General features: G+C 42.0%; 2 protein-coding genes across 2 annotated transcripts; one reads left to right on the top strand and one right to left on the bottom strand.

The window, feature by feature from the left end:
* Positions 1 to 132: 132 nt before the first annotated feature.
* Positions 133 to 12,331, top strand: LOC113135081 (medium-chain acyl-CoA ligase ACSF2, mitochondrial-like). The gene is made up of 16 exons (XM_026314720.1): positions 133 to 279; positions 2,121 to 2,316; positions 2,599 to 2,727; positions 3,032 to 3,085; positions 3,178 to 3,296; positions 3,607 to 3,769; positions 5,287 to 5,382; positions 5,475 to 5,626; positions 6,518 to 6,609; positions 6,767 to 6,843; positions 8,403 to 8,510; positions 8,836 to 8,987; positions 9,142 to 9,283; positions 9,545 to 9,655; positions 9,772 to 9,840; positions 11,716 to 12,331. Exons 1-16 carry the CDS (start codon positions 164 to 166, stop codon positions 11,776 to 11,778), a joined length of 1,839 nt encoding a protein of 612 aa, XP_026170505.1. The 5' UTR covers positions 133 to 163; the 3' UTR covers positions 11,779 to 12,331.
* Positions 6,360 to 16,110, bottom strand: armc7 (armadillo repeat containing 7). Its single transcript, XM_033325736.1, has 5 exons — positions 15,932 to 16,110; positions 14,632 to 14,775; positions 14,189 to 14,533; positions 11,821 to 11,902; positions 6,360 to 8,008 (listed from the first exon to the last, which is right to left on the bottom strand). Exons 1-3 carry the CDS (start codon positions 16,017 to 16,019, stop codon positions 14,190 to 14,192), a joined length of 576 nt encoding a protein of 191 aa, XP_033181627.1. The 5' UTR covers positions 16,020 to 16,110; the 3' UTR covers positions 6,360 to 8,008; positions 11,821 to 11,902; position 14,189.
* Positions 16,111 to 16,162: the final 52 nt, after the last annotated feature.

The following is a 16,162-nucleotide window of genomic DNA, read 5'->3' as shown; positions in this document are numbered from 1 at the left end:
GTGGCAGATCAAGGTCCAACTGCTGTGGATCTTTTCCTAGAAGAGCATTGTTTTCCAGCCTGAGGTGCAGAGCAGAGTCGACCTGAGGGAACCCCCCTGTGTCCTGAGCCCAACAACCAGCTCTGTGCAGGCCGAGAGGCGCGGTGAGCTGCAGCTGCAAACAATGATCTCCAAGATTACGCTTTGCTCCCAGTCTCTTCGGAAAGCTTGTGTTTTTTCCACAGCTTTAAAAGTTTCGAGGCCATGGACTCGTTATGCTGGAGCACCTGCAGCAAGTCGGTGAGTAATGCAAAGATGGATAATTGATGCTCAGTGACAATTATTTTCACTTTTCAGTGTTTTAATACGCAAAGCGCTGAGGGCTACCCCTGCAGCTGCAAACCAGCCCACCGCTTCCACACCAGCTAAAAATAACGCAGGACTTCAGTCTTTTCGTTGTAAAATGGATCATGTGACAAAATCCCCGTTTGAGTTTAAGCTTAATATGACTCAGTTTGAGTTAAAACCGCTTGTAAGGACTAAAATTGGTTGTGTAGAAAGAGCTGCTGTAATTGATTATCGCCGAGTGGTTTTATATCCTGACATCAATTTGCTGTTTCATGTGCAAACTGCTTGGTTTATTTGAGCCTCATAAAGAAACTGGAATATGAATTTGCTGCTATGAGCAGAGGAAGAAAAGGGGAGGGGACTAAAGAAACAGCAGCATGTTTAACACAAAAGGAAATTATGTAAAATACTGTACTAATACTCCAATACTACTTACTTATACAGGTTCAAAGTTTTATGTGGTAACATTATACAATGACATTGGTGATGAATAACCCCCTTTTTTTGGGTTGTAACCCCTTACGAGACCTCGCTGGTCTTTATTCAGATGCTTGGGCTATTTTTCCACCATAGACCCTTGCCTTCCAAAGCTTCCCAGGGGGCGGGTGGTTATATAAGGCACTTGGTTTGAAAGTAGATAAGCTAGAGTCACTTCAGTCGGTAAAATGCTGCTTATGCACTCTCCCATCTTTCATTTTAGGTCTAATGATGTTAGAAATAGAAATATTTCAGTGTTAAAGACTGATTGCTAGTGACATATATCTTTCTTTTGCCTTTATTTGACCTTGGATAGTTGAGGTAGGAAATGTGTTAAATGAGGAAGAGGAGATGTTAACGCTGCAACTAGTCTGATAGAGAAAATTCAGATCTACTCCAGTAAATTGCATCAAAACACCAGACTGGCAAGGCTATAAACTATACACAGAAGCACCTGACTTTGAGATAGTCTGTGGTAACATTACATGGAGATTAGTTTGGGAAAGGCTAGCACTAAATCACAGAAGTAAGGTCTTATCAGGTTGTGGTTAGTGGCTGGGCATAAGGTTCAAAAGGTTCTCTGTTTCAACAAGTCAGAAATTAACCTCACACATCATATACAATAAAACCACATCTGATTGTCAGCTCATAGCTGCAACTGTAATGACTCAAGTCAGAGTATAATGGTCTTGACAGCAAATACATTATTTCTCCACCATCAGTCCAGATTAGGGGACTGATGGTTGAGTTACTAGAGCCAAAAAAAAAGACTTAGCGATATCTTAGCGTTATTCTCACTCATGATTTCATCTGCAGATTCTTATTTCTGAAATATTTGGTTATGTAATCTATAAAATGGAAGAAAATAAGCAGTTCAACTGGAATTCCAATGGCTTCTTGCTAAAACTGTTCAATTCATTTTCAAATAAAACTGCAAAAAGCAGCTAATTTTCAAAAACTGGACATTATCTTAAACAATTCTTGCCAGTGATGCCAGAGAAAAATTTTGTTCATGACTAGACCGGTAGCATAGCAGCATAGCAGAGAACGATCAAAGATTATATCTGACCAAGTGTAAGCAGGTACTATAAAAAAATAAAAATGGACCTAGGACAGAGCCTTGAGGTGCTCCACAGTACAGTATATTCCTAAGTTGAGACAGTTCTATATACTTTTAAAATGTTTCTATACTATTCAAACCTGTCCATGCACATGCTTTTTATTTAATTGTGACATCTGTTAAACTAATTAAAGACTTATGTCACCATAAACACAGTGAAGGGGCCAGTGTGTAACATCTCAATGTTTCCCTGCAGTGGCATCCATGTGGACTCTCCACCCATCATCCCAACTCTCACTACCAGCTATGCTCACGGCACCTCGTCTACATCTTTGCTCAGCGCAACATTAGGAGAGTGTCTGCTGAGGACGGTGGAGCGCTGGCCTGACCGAGAGGCCGTGGTCTTTGTCCAAGATGGAGTCCGCAAGACCTTTGCACAGTTCCAGCAGGAGGTAAGTTTTTACCTCAGAGCCTGTATATAATATGAACATCCAATCAATGTGCACTAAAGTTGAATTTTTTCTGCATTGCTAAACGTTTCTCAGTGATGGATGAGAAATGGACATTTAAGTCTCCATGAGGGATTTGTCAATGTTAGGCTGACCAGTATTACTGTAGTCTAAAGTATGTGGGGAATAACAGGTTTCTGTTGTTAAAAAATGCCCAGAATGTTTGCACAGACTCATCTTTAACTCCATCAGACAGATGTGTTAAACCTGTTTGTGTGTCTGTAGGTGGACCAGGCTGCAGCTGGACTGCTGGCACTTGGACTGAAGAAGGGAGACAGACTTGGCATGTGGGGACCCAACATTTATGAATGGATCCTGTTCCAGTTTGCCACAGCCAAAGCGGGCGTTATATTGGTGAGTCAAAGCTCCACAATGCAACAGTGGGAATCAGTGTCAGAGTCTGGGTTTGATGAGGAGGGATGATGGATAATGGGGCCATGTTTGCACATCCCTAAAGGAATGACTTCATAAAACATTGAAGAATAAACAAACAAAGATTGGAAATACAAACAGTGTTGCTCGTACCAAGTGTCCATCTCATAAACATGATATTGAAGATAACATGAATAGGGAATATTGTCTTTGCTTTGGTTCTGCCAAAGTGAGTCGAACTTTAGTTTCTTCTTATAATGAGCATCTTTGTGTTACCCTCCAACAGGTGTCTGTGAACCCAGCGTACCAGGTGAAGGAGGTGGAGTTGGCATTGAGGAAGGTGGGTGACTTGTACCTGTAGTGGTTTTACTCTTGTGCCACCCGGAGACTGTGTCATGTTGGAAAGTGAACTCTCTGCTCCTCTTCCAACAGGTGGGATGTAAAGCTGTAGTGTGTCCCACACAGTTTAGGACTCAGAAGTACTGTGACATGCTGAGACAGATTTGTCCAGAGATCGAGTCTTCCAGTCCAGGACACATCAAAAGCACCAGGTACAGCTGCTGGTCTTTTCTCTTCTGAAACTGTGGAGGGTTAAATAGAACTGGAGGGTGCAGCACAGCTAACACGCTACAATAGCCTTCTCTGTTTTGGACCTGTGGGTTCTCCATTGTAGCACCCTGGAGAAGTTTGATCTCCTGACCTCAGTATGTGAAATATTCTTCTTACTGCCCCATATATGTAAACTAAGAATGTTTATCAGGAAATAATAGTAAACTGAATAGCAGCAGATTTTACAGACAGACAGAAGCTAGTATTATCATCTTAAAAATCATGACCCACAGTCTTTTTGTTTTCTGCCAGACTCCCAGATCTGCGCTCTGTGATTGTTCTGGACAGTCGACAACCAGGAATGTTCCATTTTGAGGATGTGATGCAGGCGGGAAGCAGCCAGTTTGTGCAGCAGCTTCAGGATCTGCAGAAGAAGCTTTTGTTTGACGACCCAATAAACATCCAGTTTACTTCGGTAAATGTTCATTCCTGCAGACCTTAAGGAATCTCAGAGCTTTGTTGGAGTCTGAACCATGTTTGTCATTCGACTCCATTAACTTGAGGGTGTGGTGGACTGGAAGATCTGGTTTTTTTTTAAATACAGTATTGTTCAAAATAATAGCAGTACAATGTGACTAACCAGAACAATCCAGGTTTTTAGTATATTTTTTATTGCTACATGGCAAACAAGTTACCAGTAGGTGCAGAAGATTGTCAGAAAACAAACAAGACCCAGCAGCTATGCACGCTCTTAAGGCTGTGCAACTGGGCAATTAGTTGAAAGGGGTGTGTTCAAAAAAATAGCAGCGTCTGCCGTTGACTGTACAAACTCCAAACTATTTTGTACAAACGTTTTTGTTTGTAGGATTTAACAATCCTGTGAATCACTAAACTAATATTTAGTTGTATGACCACAGTTTTTTATAACTGCTTCGCATCTGTGTGGCATGGAGTCAACCAACTTGTGGCACCTTTCAGCTGTTATTCCACTCCATGATTCTTTAACAACATTCCACAATTCATTTACATTTCTTGGTTTTGCTTCAGAAACAGCATTTTTGACATCACCCCACAGGTTCTCGATTGGATTAAGATCAGGGGACTGGGCTGGCTGCTCCATAATGTTAATTTTGTTGGTTTGGAACCAAGACTTTGCTCGTTTACTGGTGTGTTTGGGGTCATTGTCTTGTTGACACAAAACAACCATTTCAAGGCCATGTCCTCTTCAGCATAAGGCAACATGACCTCTTCAAGTATTTTGACATATGCAAACTGATCCCTGGTATGGGATAAATAGGCCCAACACCATAGTAGGAGAAACATGCCCATATCATGATGCTTGCACCACCATGCTTCACTGTCTTCACTCTGTACTGTGACTTGAATTGCCCAGTTGCACAGCCTTAAGCGCGTGCATATCATGAATGCTGGGTCTTGTTTTCTGACAATCTACTGCACCTACTGGTAACTTGTTTGCCATGTAGCAATAAAAAATATACTAAAAACCTGGATTGTTCTGGTTAGCCACATTGTACTGCTATTACTTTGAACAATGCTGTACCTGCCCACTGGATTATAGACATTTTATGAGATTTTACAAGCCAAGCTTCAACCCTAAACCTGAAGCAACATGCCTGTAAGAGTCATTAACTTTTCTTTCATGTCCACAGCTCATCACCTTGGGGATATTTACTTGTCAGACTTTTTTTGTTTTTTTTTTATTTTTAGGTGGGACAGTTAATAAACCAATATAAATATCTATCAGATCCTTAAAATAAAAGGTTGTTTGTTTGCCTGATGGACAAATTGAACCAAAATGTTTGGTTCTTCTTCAGAAACCTATTGGAAGAATATAATTCGAGGATCTCACAGTATATTTAATGTATTATATAAACTTTTTTCATGCAGCTGTGCTTTCACCCTGTTAGACAGCAACAAACCATTTTTATGACTTTGTCAACACACCAAATTATTTCTAACATATGTTCCCAGGGCACAACCGGGTCTCCAAAGGGCGCCACCTTGTCTCATCACAACATCGTCAACAACGCCTACTTTGTTGGCAAAAGAGTGGGATACACCTGGAGGGTGAGTCTACACAGAAGTCATGATCAATGAGATCAAACCAGAAAAGAAATCCTCCATTTTGACCCTCGTCTGTCCTGACTTTGTCCCTGTAGCCTAACACCCGTATCTGTCTGCCTGTTCCTCTGTACCACTGCTTTGGCTCTGTGGGGGGTGGGGTGTGTATGGGCGTGCATGGCACCTCCCTGATCTTTCCCTCCGCTGGGTACGATGGAAAGGCAAACTTAGCAGCTCTGGAGAGTGAAAGGTAAGTCACAGCTCATTGCTTACAGTAATAAAATATTAAATATTCTTAAACCTCCAAGAGAAACCTATGAAAACGAAGAGTTAAATATAATTAGAATATAATCATTAATCTTATAGCGTCGTTGGGGTCTATTGACATGAAGACGATAAAGAGGTTGCTGTGTGCTTTAGGTGTATTTAAAAACGAAAGCTGAAAGAATTCAGTCTTTTCCTCTGTTGTCTGCAGATGTTGAAGCTGTGAATAATGTCCTTAGTGTATTTAGACAGAAATCATATTGCTGAAACCTTCATTTCCTTAAAATCATGCAATGAACAGGAGTAATTGTGACACATCAGGATACATAAACTTGAGTGAGAGGAGGGTCAGGATCAAAGGTTTTTTAAGTGTTTCAGGAAACGACTGCAGGGTCTGGTAAGTATTAGTCCGACTCTCAGCAGATGGATTCTACCTGAGTGAGGACCAGATGTTTGCTGAGGCAGACTCAACATCTGTTTTTCACTGCTCAACTTGCAGACAATAGAAAATGTCCTTTAGCAGTGAAACACTTAGAATCCATCTTGTAGTGTTTATCTACCCAAAAATTCAATATATATTAAGAAAACAACACAAACCAGTGTAGCCACGACTGTCCAGTTTATTTAGGTCAGAAGTGAGTAAAGCAGCAGTGGAGGGACAAACATTACAGATGTGCTGCTCCATTAAAGGACAGGTTCACAATTTTTCAAGCCTGTTCAACAAAACATGTTCAGTTTCTTTGTAGTTTGTTTTGTGGTTATTTTAACTTTGTCGTTGTTTTGAGTCCAGCAGTTTGGACATTTGTTGCAGATTTTTTTCAGTTTCTAAAGTTGTCAGTGAAGATGCACTCTGCTCAGTTTGTCCCTTTTCCCTCAGGTGCACCTTCATCTACGGCACCCCCACCATGTACATTGATATGGTTAACCAGCCTGACTTGGCTAAATACGACTTGTCGTCAGTGGAGGCAGGTGAGGAGAAATCTGATGTTCTGCTTTTATTGACAACATCATCATCCACATTAGTTTTTGTCTTTCTCTTTGTTCTTCAGACAAACCATTGACCATTTTAATGACTAAATGTTAGTTTGACAGGTTACATGCTCTGCTGTTTGTTTTTGCACTGCAGGCATCATGGCTGGTTCCCCTTGTCCTCCAGAGGTCGTGAAGAATGTCATTTCTTTAATGGGCATCAAGGGAATAATAGTGAGTCAGTCTTCCTTCTAACTAACTTTAATATTAGACTTTATAACATTAGACTGGTAAGATAATTAAAGAATCAGATTTATCCCATCAGATAAACTGATTTTACTTTACAAAATGAGTCACTTATGCAGTTCAGCTTTCACACACTAGGGGGAGACAAATCTTTAGATATCCATTAGATTTAGAGGAGACTCCTTTTCCCTTTTTTTGTTGAATGTGGTTGTTTTAGCACACACTGACAGTCACTGCCCGTCTTTAGAGCTTCTACTTCATATGCGTCTGTGAGAGTGCTAAAAGCTTCAGAGAGGTGCTAGATGGACGGATCCACATCGTGTCAAGGTGCGTCTCCTCCAGGAGGAAGAGGAGGGCAGATGACAGAGGAGCTGAGCTTTGAAGGGTCGTTTTATGAGAGTCTGAGATCAGGCCGTTTGGAAATTTCCACCGTAGAGCAACAAGTACTTGAGTTGGTCTGGTATTTTGAAGCAGTGGAAGATGGATGACTTCCAGCATGGCTGAGGTGTTTTCACTCTTCCTGTCGTCTTGGGCTGCTCCTCTGCCAAGAAGGCTCGCAAAGGCCTCAATTGTCCCTTCAACTGGGGTGATGGCAAGCTAAAAATACTCCTCTTCATGCACCAGGACACACCCTGCCTCTGTTTACCTGTCTCCTAACCCCTCCTGACCTGTTTACAAAACCCTCCCAGCCCAAGTAGAAAATAACATTTGTGTAATAATTAGTTATACTGAAGCTAGTAGATAGTTGTGGTTCAGTGTCAAGCTCTGGGAGGCGTTGTCTGGGATGGTCCTCATGGGTTTCGTCCCCAGCGTGAGTTCCTCCACCACACGCAGTTTGCTCATTGCTCAGCTTGTTCCTGGTTATGTGCAGCCAGCGCAAGTCCTGGTTGATCATGGGGGAGAAGATGCCTTCAGACAGGTCACTGATCTGGTTTCCGTCTAGGTAGAGGTAGGTGAGCTCGGTGAGATCCTCGAAGGCGCCGGGCTTGATGCTGTTGATCTCATTGTTGGACAGGTAGAGGTAGATGAGCTTCTTCAGCCCCTTAAATGCCTGAGCTCCAATCTCTCGGAGGTGACAGTGCTGCATGTGCAGCGAGATGAGTCCTTTGCTCTCACTGAAGGCTCCGGTGGGTATGCTGCCCAGGTTGTTCCTCTGTGTAGACAGAGAAACAGAAGGAGTGAAAAGGTGAGTGAGCAAAGGTGGGCAGTGCAGCGAGACATTCACTGAGAGGAGGACGGCCAATCAACAGAACACCCCATTTATAACATTTACTTGAGGGGAAAAAAATAAGGAGAGCTTGCCAGAGTGTTGGAGTGAGAGGTTTGCAAGTGGAAGTCAAGTGTCTGTGAGAATTTAACCCTGAATGTGCAGGAGAACACCACCAGCTCACTCATTCCCTGTGCCAGAGGCTTCATTTTTGCAGGACTGAGCATATCCAAGTGTCCAGAAAAATCCTAAAGAATAACACATGCTCTGTACTCATATTAATTTTTTGTGATTTTATAACATGTGAGTAACCTCTGCACCCTCTGACATGATGTGACAGATTGGATACGGCACCACAGAGAACAGCCCTGTGACGTTCTGCTCCTCCCCAACCGACAACTTGGAGAGGAAGTCTGAGACGGTCGGATACATCGGGGATCACTTAGAGGTACCTCTGCAAATCTACAAACGTCATACATAACCATAGTATTCCAAAATCAATTTGTCTCATCGGCTTAACCTGCTGAATCACCATTCTGAGTGTTTATGTAAAAGAAAGAGTTACGATTTAGCCCGTATGTTTAATATAGACATGTATAAATAGAAATAAAGGTAAAATGAGAGAAGATGGTGCAACACATGGATCAAACCATAAGAAATAAATACACACAGCTACTATATGTTACTATATTGCTGGGTATGAATGGTTTTCACTTTGCTATTAGTGAATTTTAATTGCTGAATAAATAAGAATATAACTGGACTCTCCACAGGCTAAAATAGTGAACCCTACAACCGGAGAGGTGCTACCACTGGGAATGATGGGGGAGATTATGATCAGAGGATACTGTGTGATGTTGGAGTACTGGGGCGATGAAGCCAAGACACAGGAGGCCATCGGTAAAGACGGCTGGTACAAAACTGGGTGAGTGCAAGCTGCCAGAATAACACTGCAGTCTAATTAGATGTAAGAAAACATATGTGTTTTAAAACATAAACATCTAAACAACCACAGGGAAACCTAAAAAATACTGATGTGTTTACTGCTCTGTGGTTTTCCTGATACGTTTAATGTCCAGAGACATCGGCAGAATGGATGCATACAGCTACTGTCGAATCGAAGGCCGGATTAAAGACATGATCATCAGAGGAGGAGAAAACATTTACCCAGCTGAGATTGAACAGTTCCTGCACACACACCCCAAAGTGAAGGAGGCTCAGGTGAGATGGACAGCAAAGCCTTGGACTGCTGCTCATAGTCATTTTCTATAGCTATGGTATGTTTTTACTGTTGTGGTAAGAGTGGCATGTACCACAGTGACAGTAACAGCTTATGTCAGAGTGACAAATATTTAGAAATGGGCCTGTGTGTGCAGATCTGTTTGTTTTTTAGCCATAATGTTGCAGCATAAATGTAATAATCTTATCAAAGTAGCTTTTCTTATGTAATTATTGAGAATTATTTGTCTCTCTGTTGACCAGGTGGTTGGAGTTGAGGATGCCCGTATGGGGGAAGAGGTCTGTGCCTGTGTCAAACTGGTAGAGGGACAGGACTGCAGGGCTGAGGAAATCAAAGATTACTGCAAGGGACAGGTGAGGCCCAGTTCTCTGGTTCAATATTTTATACTCAGCTGGAATTAGATTTTATCTTTAGTGAGAACATTTGGACGACTGTGCTCAGTGTTGTCTCTTCCTTCTTCTTTTTTCAGATCGCTCGCTTTAAGATTCCTCGCTACATACTTTTTGTAACCAGCTACCCGCTCACTGTTACTGGAAAGGTGAGTCTCCACACTTCACACACTGGTGTGCCCAACCCATGGTGCACTGGGGCCCCTGTCCCTGCCCCACCCACTGCTCAGTACCTGGATCAGGTGTGTTCAGCCAATCAGAAGCTGGAAGATACCATCTCAGATGAGGGTGAAGTAGGGGAAGACAAAGTGAACTGATATCTTCCAGCTTCTGATTGGCTGAACACACCTGATCCAGGTACTCAGCAGTGGGAGGGGCAGCCCCAGTCTAGGGTCTCAGCTGACCTCCTTATTGTTGCAGACAGTTCCCAACACTCAGTTAAAAAAAACAAAATGACCAGATGTATTTTTAAGGTATTTATTGCCATGACAGGCACAAGATCACAGTAACATGTTTATAACCCGCAGCTGCTGTAGTGTTTCTACATGTGTGGAGGTGTGGGGCCTCAGTGGGTAATTAATTCAGCAGGACCAACTGATTATATCACTGTGAAGAAATATCTCCACTGTCATTTATCTCAGGAGATGAACCAAAAACAGTGATTCCCGTCTGATTGGCTGAACTGCAAATTGAAACTTCAGGCCGTGTCTAATGATGATTGTCATTACTGATGAACTGTTCAGTCAGTAAAAAGTCAGAAAGCTGGAAATGCCCCTCACAGGGTCTTAGAGCCCAGCTGACGTCTTCAAACTGCCTGTTTGGGCCAAAAACCCCCTTCACTCCACACTGATAGAAAAACAGTCAGCAGCAGCTCTGACCTTTGAACCCACTGATGTTGGTGTTTATTTCATCCACACACACACAATCATCAAAACACAACTTTGATTTTTTTCTTTTGCTAAAACACACAGATAAAAAAACAACAAAGCTGCTGTGTAGATTTAGTTCCCTCTGGACTGGACTGAGCCAGTCTACATGTTTACCCCTAGTGTCCTTCAACCACTCAGTGGTCAGTTTATTAGGAACGCCCAGTAAAACTAATCCAACAGGCCTCAGAAAATCCTTTTCCACGAAGGTGACAAGGTTCACTTTGTGTTGATTGACCTGTGAGATCACTGGAGTTTGTGCTGCTGTTGGACTGGACTTCAAGCCCAGAGCTGCTTCTGTTGTTTAGCCTCACTGATAAAGGTGAGGTGGACACAATAACGGAAACAGCTGTCAGCATAATGCAGTCCAGTCCAACAGCAGCACAAACTCCAGTGATCTCACAGGTCAATCAACACAAAGTGAACCTTGTCACCTTCGTGGAAAAGGATTTTCTGAGGCCTGTTGGATTAGTTTTACTGGGCGTTCCTAATAAACTGACCCTTGAGTGGATGAAGGAACAGGACACTGAGATAAATATGCATGAACGAAATCTACACAGCTGCTTTGCTAAAACACACAGATAAAAAACAACAAAAGACAAAAAAATCAAAGTTGTGTTTTGATGATTGTGTGTGTGTGGATGAAATAAACACCAACATCAGTGGGTTCAAAGGTCAGAGCTGCTGCTGACTGTTTTTCTATCAGTGTGGAGTGAAGGGGGTTTTTGGCCCAAACAGGCAGTTTGAAGACGTCAGCTGGGCTCTAAGACCCCGTGAGGGGCATTTCCAGCTTTCTGACTTTTTACTGACTGAACAGTTCATCAGTAATGACAATCATCATTAGACACGGCCTGAAGTTTCAATTTGCAGTTCAGCCAATCAGACGGGAATCACTGTTTTTGGTTCATCTCCTGAGATAAATGACAGTGGAGATATTTCTTCACAGTGATATAATCAGTTGGTCCTGCTGAATTAATTACCCACTGAGGCCCCACACCTCCACACATGTAGAAACACTACAGCCAATTCTCCACCTCAGCATTTAGCATCATATCATTAACCATAATATTCTAACTACAACACATTTTTCCTTCTCAGATCCAGAAAAACGTCCTGCGACAGGAGGCTGAGAAGCAGCTCAGGCTGAAGAAGGAGAAATGAGAGTCTCCATCTTTGTACAAAGAGAATTCGATCATCACTCACCGAGACACCAGAACCAATACGAAGCCAGTCTGAGCCTGGTGTGATGGACCTGAAGCTCAGCCCGAAGGTTGTTTCCATCCTCCTGTGACACAAGTTAAAGGGACATGAGTCGTATTGTTCACATTTCTTATTGACCACAAATCCCATGAAAACATCCAAACCATCAATGGTTTCCAAGTACTGTACATGTGTATTGAGTCTGCAGCTAAACCCATTTACTCATTTGTTCAAAGTTACTGTGACATTTAAAAGTCAAACTTTTTTTTTTTTACAAATTTACACCTTTTCATGGGATTTGTTGACAATAAGAAAAATACAGAACATCAACTTTATCATCTGTCACCGAGCTGTGTAAAGCATCTGTAATAGATTTACATAGAGAATGAGCTTTTTATGAAGGTGCTTGAATGTACGATAAACTGAAAAACCTCATTTAACCTCACAACTTTCTACAGAAATAAGGAAAAACTATGACTATCAATTTAAAATAAACTGTTCCACATTATTAAAACCACGTGTGGCTGTTTCTTTACAAGGACAGTGCAGGTATATTTGTGTCAGCAGCAGGTGATGGCATTAAGAAACAGGCACACTGATGGAAAATGAGAACTCAGACAGAGCGTCAGACACATACCCTAAGCTATAAAGAATTTCCTTTTGAGTCTAAGCAGACTGCATGTGCAGTCCACCTGATGCTGAGCTGCAGGATCGGATGCTGCCTCCTGTCTAGACCTGAAGGACTCGACCCAGAAACAGCAGGAGAAAACACACGGTGCTTTGGCCTGTTGAGGGCGAACCTCAGGGTTTAGTTTGTACTTTTATTCTAAATGCTTTTGGTCTGGATTTTACATTTCAGGACATTGCATACGTGTCGATTTTAACAGGATCCAGCATCCAAGCATGATCTCAGGAAATCACTTTAAAGCCAGAGGTATGTTCAGCTCTTAGGAAAACAGGTTGTGATAAATACACTACACAGAGTGAGCCTGGTCGACCTGCAAGATTTAGTCACTTTTCTATAAAACTCTTGATACTTTCTGTGCTAAACTGTTCAGAAGTCAGTTAAATGAGATGGTTCTGTCCATTAATAATCAAGCACCGATTCTTTGTGCTGAACAAAAAACTGTCCTGTCTCCCTCGTGTGGTGAGACGGAGAACTACACCTAAACTAAAGCATGTGCTCAAACATGCAGCCAGTCTCTACAGGTTAAATCCATATTTCAGTCAGTGACAGTGAGAAAGTTCATCATAACTCAGGCTGCAGGCGTCACACACCAGATGTGATGCAAACCAGCTCCAGGCCACAAATCCAACCTGGATTGAAAAGTTTTCCTATGTGGCTCAGAGCTGCTCTGCAGGTGTTATTGTCTCACTGACGTTTTGGTATGTTTTTCAATAATTCTGCACCTACACAAATTTTTTTTTTTTAAATTTGTGACCAAACTCTTGCCATAGCCGTTCCTGTCTTACTGCACTGTAGCACATCTGTCACTTTCTATTAAATATGTTCTACATGAGCTCTTGTTCTCATTATTAGGTTTTATAGGTTTAACCTTTGTGCGGTGTCTGGGTCCGTGGGACCTGTTTTCTAGCAAAGGTAACGGGCAAATATTAACCATATATGCTGTTTAAACATCTGTATTTTAGCACAAAATTGTTTGATTGCGTTGAATTAAAAACCTAAAAATGCAGCAGGTCCAGCAGACCCATGAACACCACACAAGGGTTAAAAAAAACACAATACATGGCCAAAACTATGTGGACAATTAAGGAGAAATGACACTAAAACATTTAGTAATAATTTAGACACAAAATTTCTCTTCCAACTAGGGCTGGGCAATATGGACAAAAATCATATCAATTTTTTTCATAGTCTTCATAATTAAATAAATATTCTGAACAGTCAAAAGCCTGTTACAGGATAAAACACTAAATTTGGTCAACTCCAAATAAATAAAATCTTAATTCAGAAATCTTGAATCTACAACTAAAATATTAAGCTTACACATGATTACACGTGATTGGCTGGAAGACCTGTCCATATCGAATAAAAACTAGCCAACTCTCATTATCAAGATCAACCTTAATCATAAAATTTGATATTTGCCACAGCCCAACTTCCAACCTTGTGTGTGTTCCTTTTCTGTTTCAGAATAAGAGAACAGCATTTTCAAATTTCAGTCCTTTATTTATTTGGATTCTACCAACAGAGGAATTTAGTTTTTCCCAATACAAAAACCTGATGACCACGTAATATATCGAGTTCTTGACAATATGGGTATAATATTTGTATGTCCACATACTTTTGACCTTGCACAGACAGCAAACCTATCCCCCTTATATACAAAAAAAAAAAACTCAGCTGTACCTCAGTCCTTGGGCAGCGGGATCCCGACGGCCGTCTGCTGCCCCTGCATCTGCTGCTCGGCCTGGGCCACCTGCTCCTCGGTGCAGCAGTCCTGCAGAAACACAGCAGCCAGGTTGCGCAGACGGGGGCTCTGTGAGAGGGAGAAGCGCAGCATGCACTGTAGGACCCCCGGGTCAGTGATCTCGGGGCGTGACAAGGGCGTTGTGAGGTTCATGAGGGTGGTGACGGCTGACAGGACGGTCTCTTCCCTCTGGCTTGACAGGCAGTTAATGACCAAGCTGATCCCGTTACTCTGCAGGATGATGTCTCGGCATTCGGGGTCCATACTGAGGTTACACAGCCCCCCTGACAACAGGACACACACAGCAGAAGTTATGACACATTAGGAGGCAGCATTTGGTGTATGATGATTATTTTTTTTTGCCTTGGTGTTTTTTCCTCACCCATCCCAAACTCCACAAAGTTCTCATTGTCCTCAGTCAGCATGTCCAGGAAGAGGTCGGGAACCTGCAGCTGCCGCAGATGCTCCATGTTCTTTGGGTCGTATGCAAAGTTGGCCAGGTTAGCCAGCACCTGCTCCTTTGCCTCTGAATAATAAACAACAAAAGCACGTCAGCATTTAAAATACATACAGAGAGAGAGAGAGAGAGAGAGAGAGAGAACAAATTCATATTTTGTCCACCAGGGGGCACTAACACATTGACGTCACCCAAAGCATCACGCGTCGTGAGAATGACGCCTTCAGTCGCCATAGACATAAGATATAATGTATAACATTAATAATAAGTATTTTATTTTATATGTCTATGCATACGATGGATAGTTTTCTATCCCACGAGGCCACGGGAGAGGAGACGTCATATGCTGGAAAATGGCGGAAAGCACAGACGCGGTTCTTTTCCGGTGTCTCTCACAGAAAAACGTTGTTCGTCGTTTAACATAATCTAAATAAACAGCTGAGTTATTGAAAGTTTCAACAACGTAAATCGATGAGATGATTTGGTGAATCGGCTGTAAAAAGATGTTTGATCATAATCATTGATCAGCTCGATGCTGGACTCCAGCCTGTTAACACGGAGCTGTTCGTTGTTAAACAGTTTAATGAGATTCAAACATTTAACATAATTAAAACATCACCGAGCAGTTTCAATGGGCTCTTTAAATATGCGCGCGGTGTGACGACGCTTGACACGTGACATCATCAACATGGCGGATGTAGTACGTCCGAAGTCATACTTCCCGTACTCATACTATGTAGAAAGTACTTTTTTAACGTTTGAGAAGTACGTACTTACTCAAATGTAGTACCTACTAGATAGTATGCGATGTATTTTATGATTTCCAAACTTGCCATGTTGCTGCTGTACATACAAACTAATAAAATTAAATAAATTAAGTGATATATTTGAATTGTAAGAGGTGCGTGTCTCTTGTGGACAGAACAGGCCTGTAAATTATACATAGAAGCTATTGAGCAAACATGTCAGTTATTAAATATAAAACTCCAAACTGTCTCCATCTCGGTGAATCTGATTTAAACTGGGTTAAAGCTAACCTACTAGCTCTTACGCTCAGTTACCAGTTTATTAGGGACACCTGGATAATAACAAACCTTTAGTTTCCACCCGACCCGTCACTTTAAACAGCTAAAGAGCCATTTGTTAGTTCGCAGAAACAAAGAGACTTCAGGGGGAAATAAGGTCGAGGTGAACAGCTGCAAATAAAAAGTACAACCGGACTCACCTTCGCTGTCCGTGTCCTGAAACTCGGTGACCAGAGTCTGTAAATATTCAAAGCGGTCAGAACCTTCACACGAGCCTTTTCGCCACATCGTTAGCCTCAACTCACGTTAACGAACAGAGAAACAAACAAACAAACAAAACTGCGCTCATTGCGCGTGTTCTGGGGATTTTCCTGGTTTGGTCCGTCCCTGGAGTGTGTCCGTAGCACAATACAGAACGAAAGAAAGGTTCC

The sequence above is a fragment of the Mastacembelus armatus genome, chromosome 19 (assembly GCF_900324485.2).
Source record: "Mastacembelus armatus chromosome 19, fMasArm1.2, whole genome shotgun sequence".
Classification (NCBI taxonomy): Eukaryota; Metazoa; Chordata; class Actinopteri; order Synbranchiformes; family Mastacembelidae; genus Mastacembelus; species Mastacembelus armatus.
Note: the sequence above shows the minus strand (reverse complement) of the source record. Positions and strands in the feature narration are given on the sequence as shown.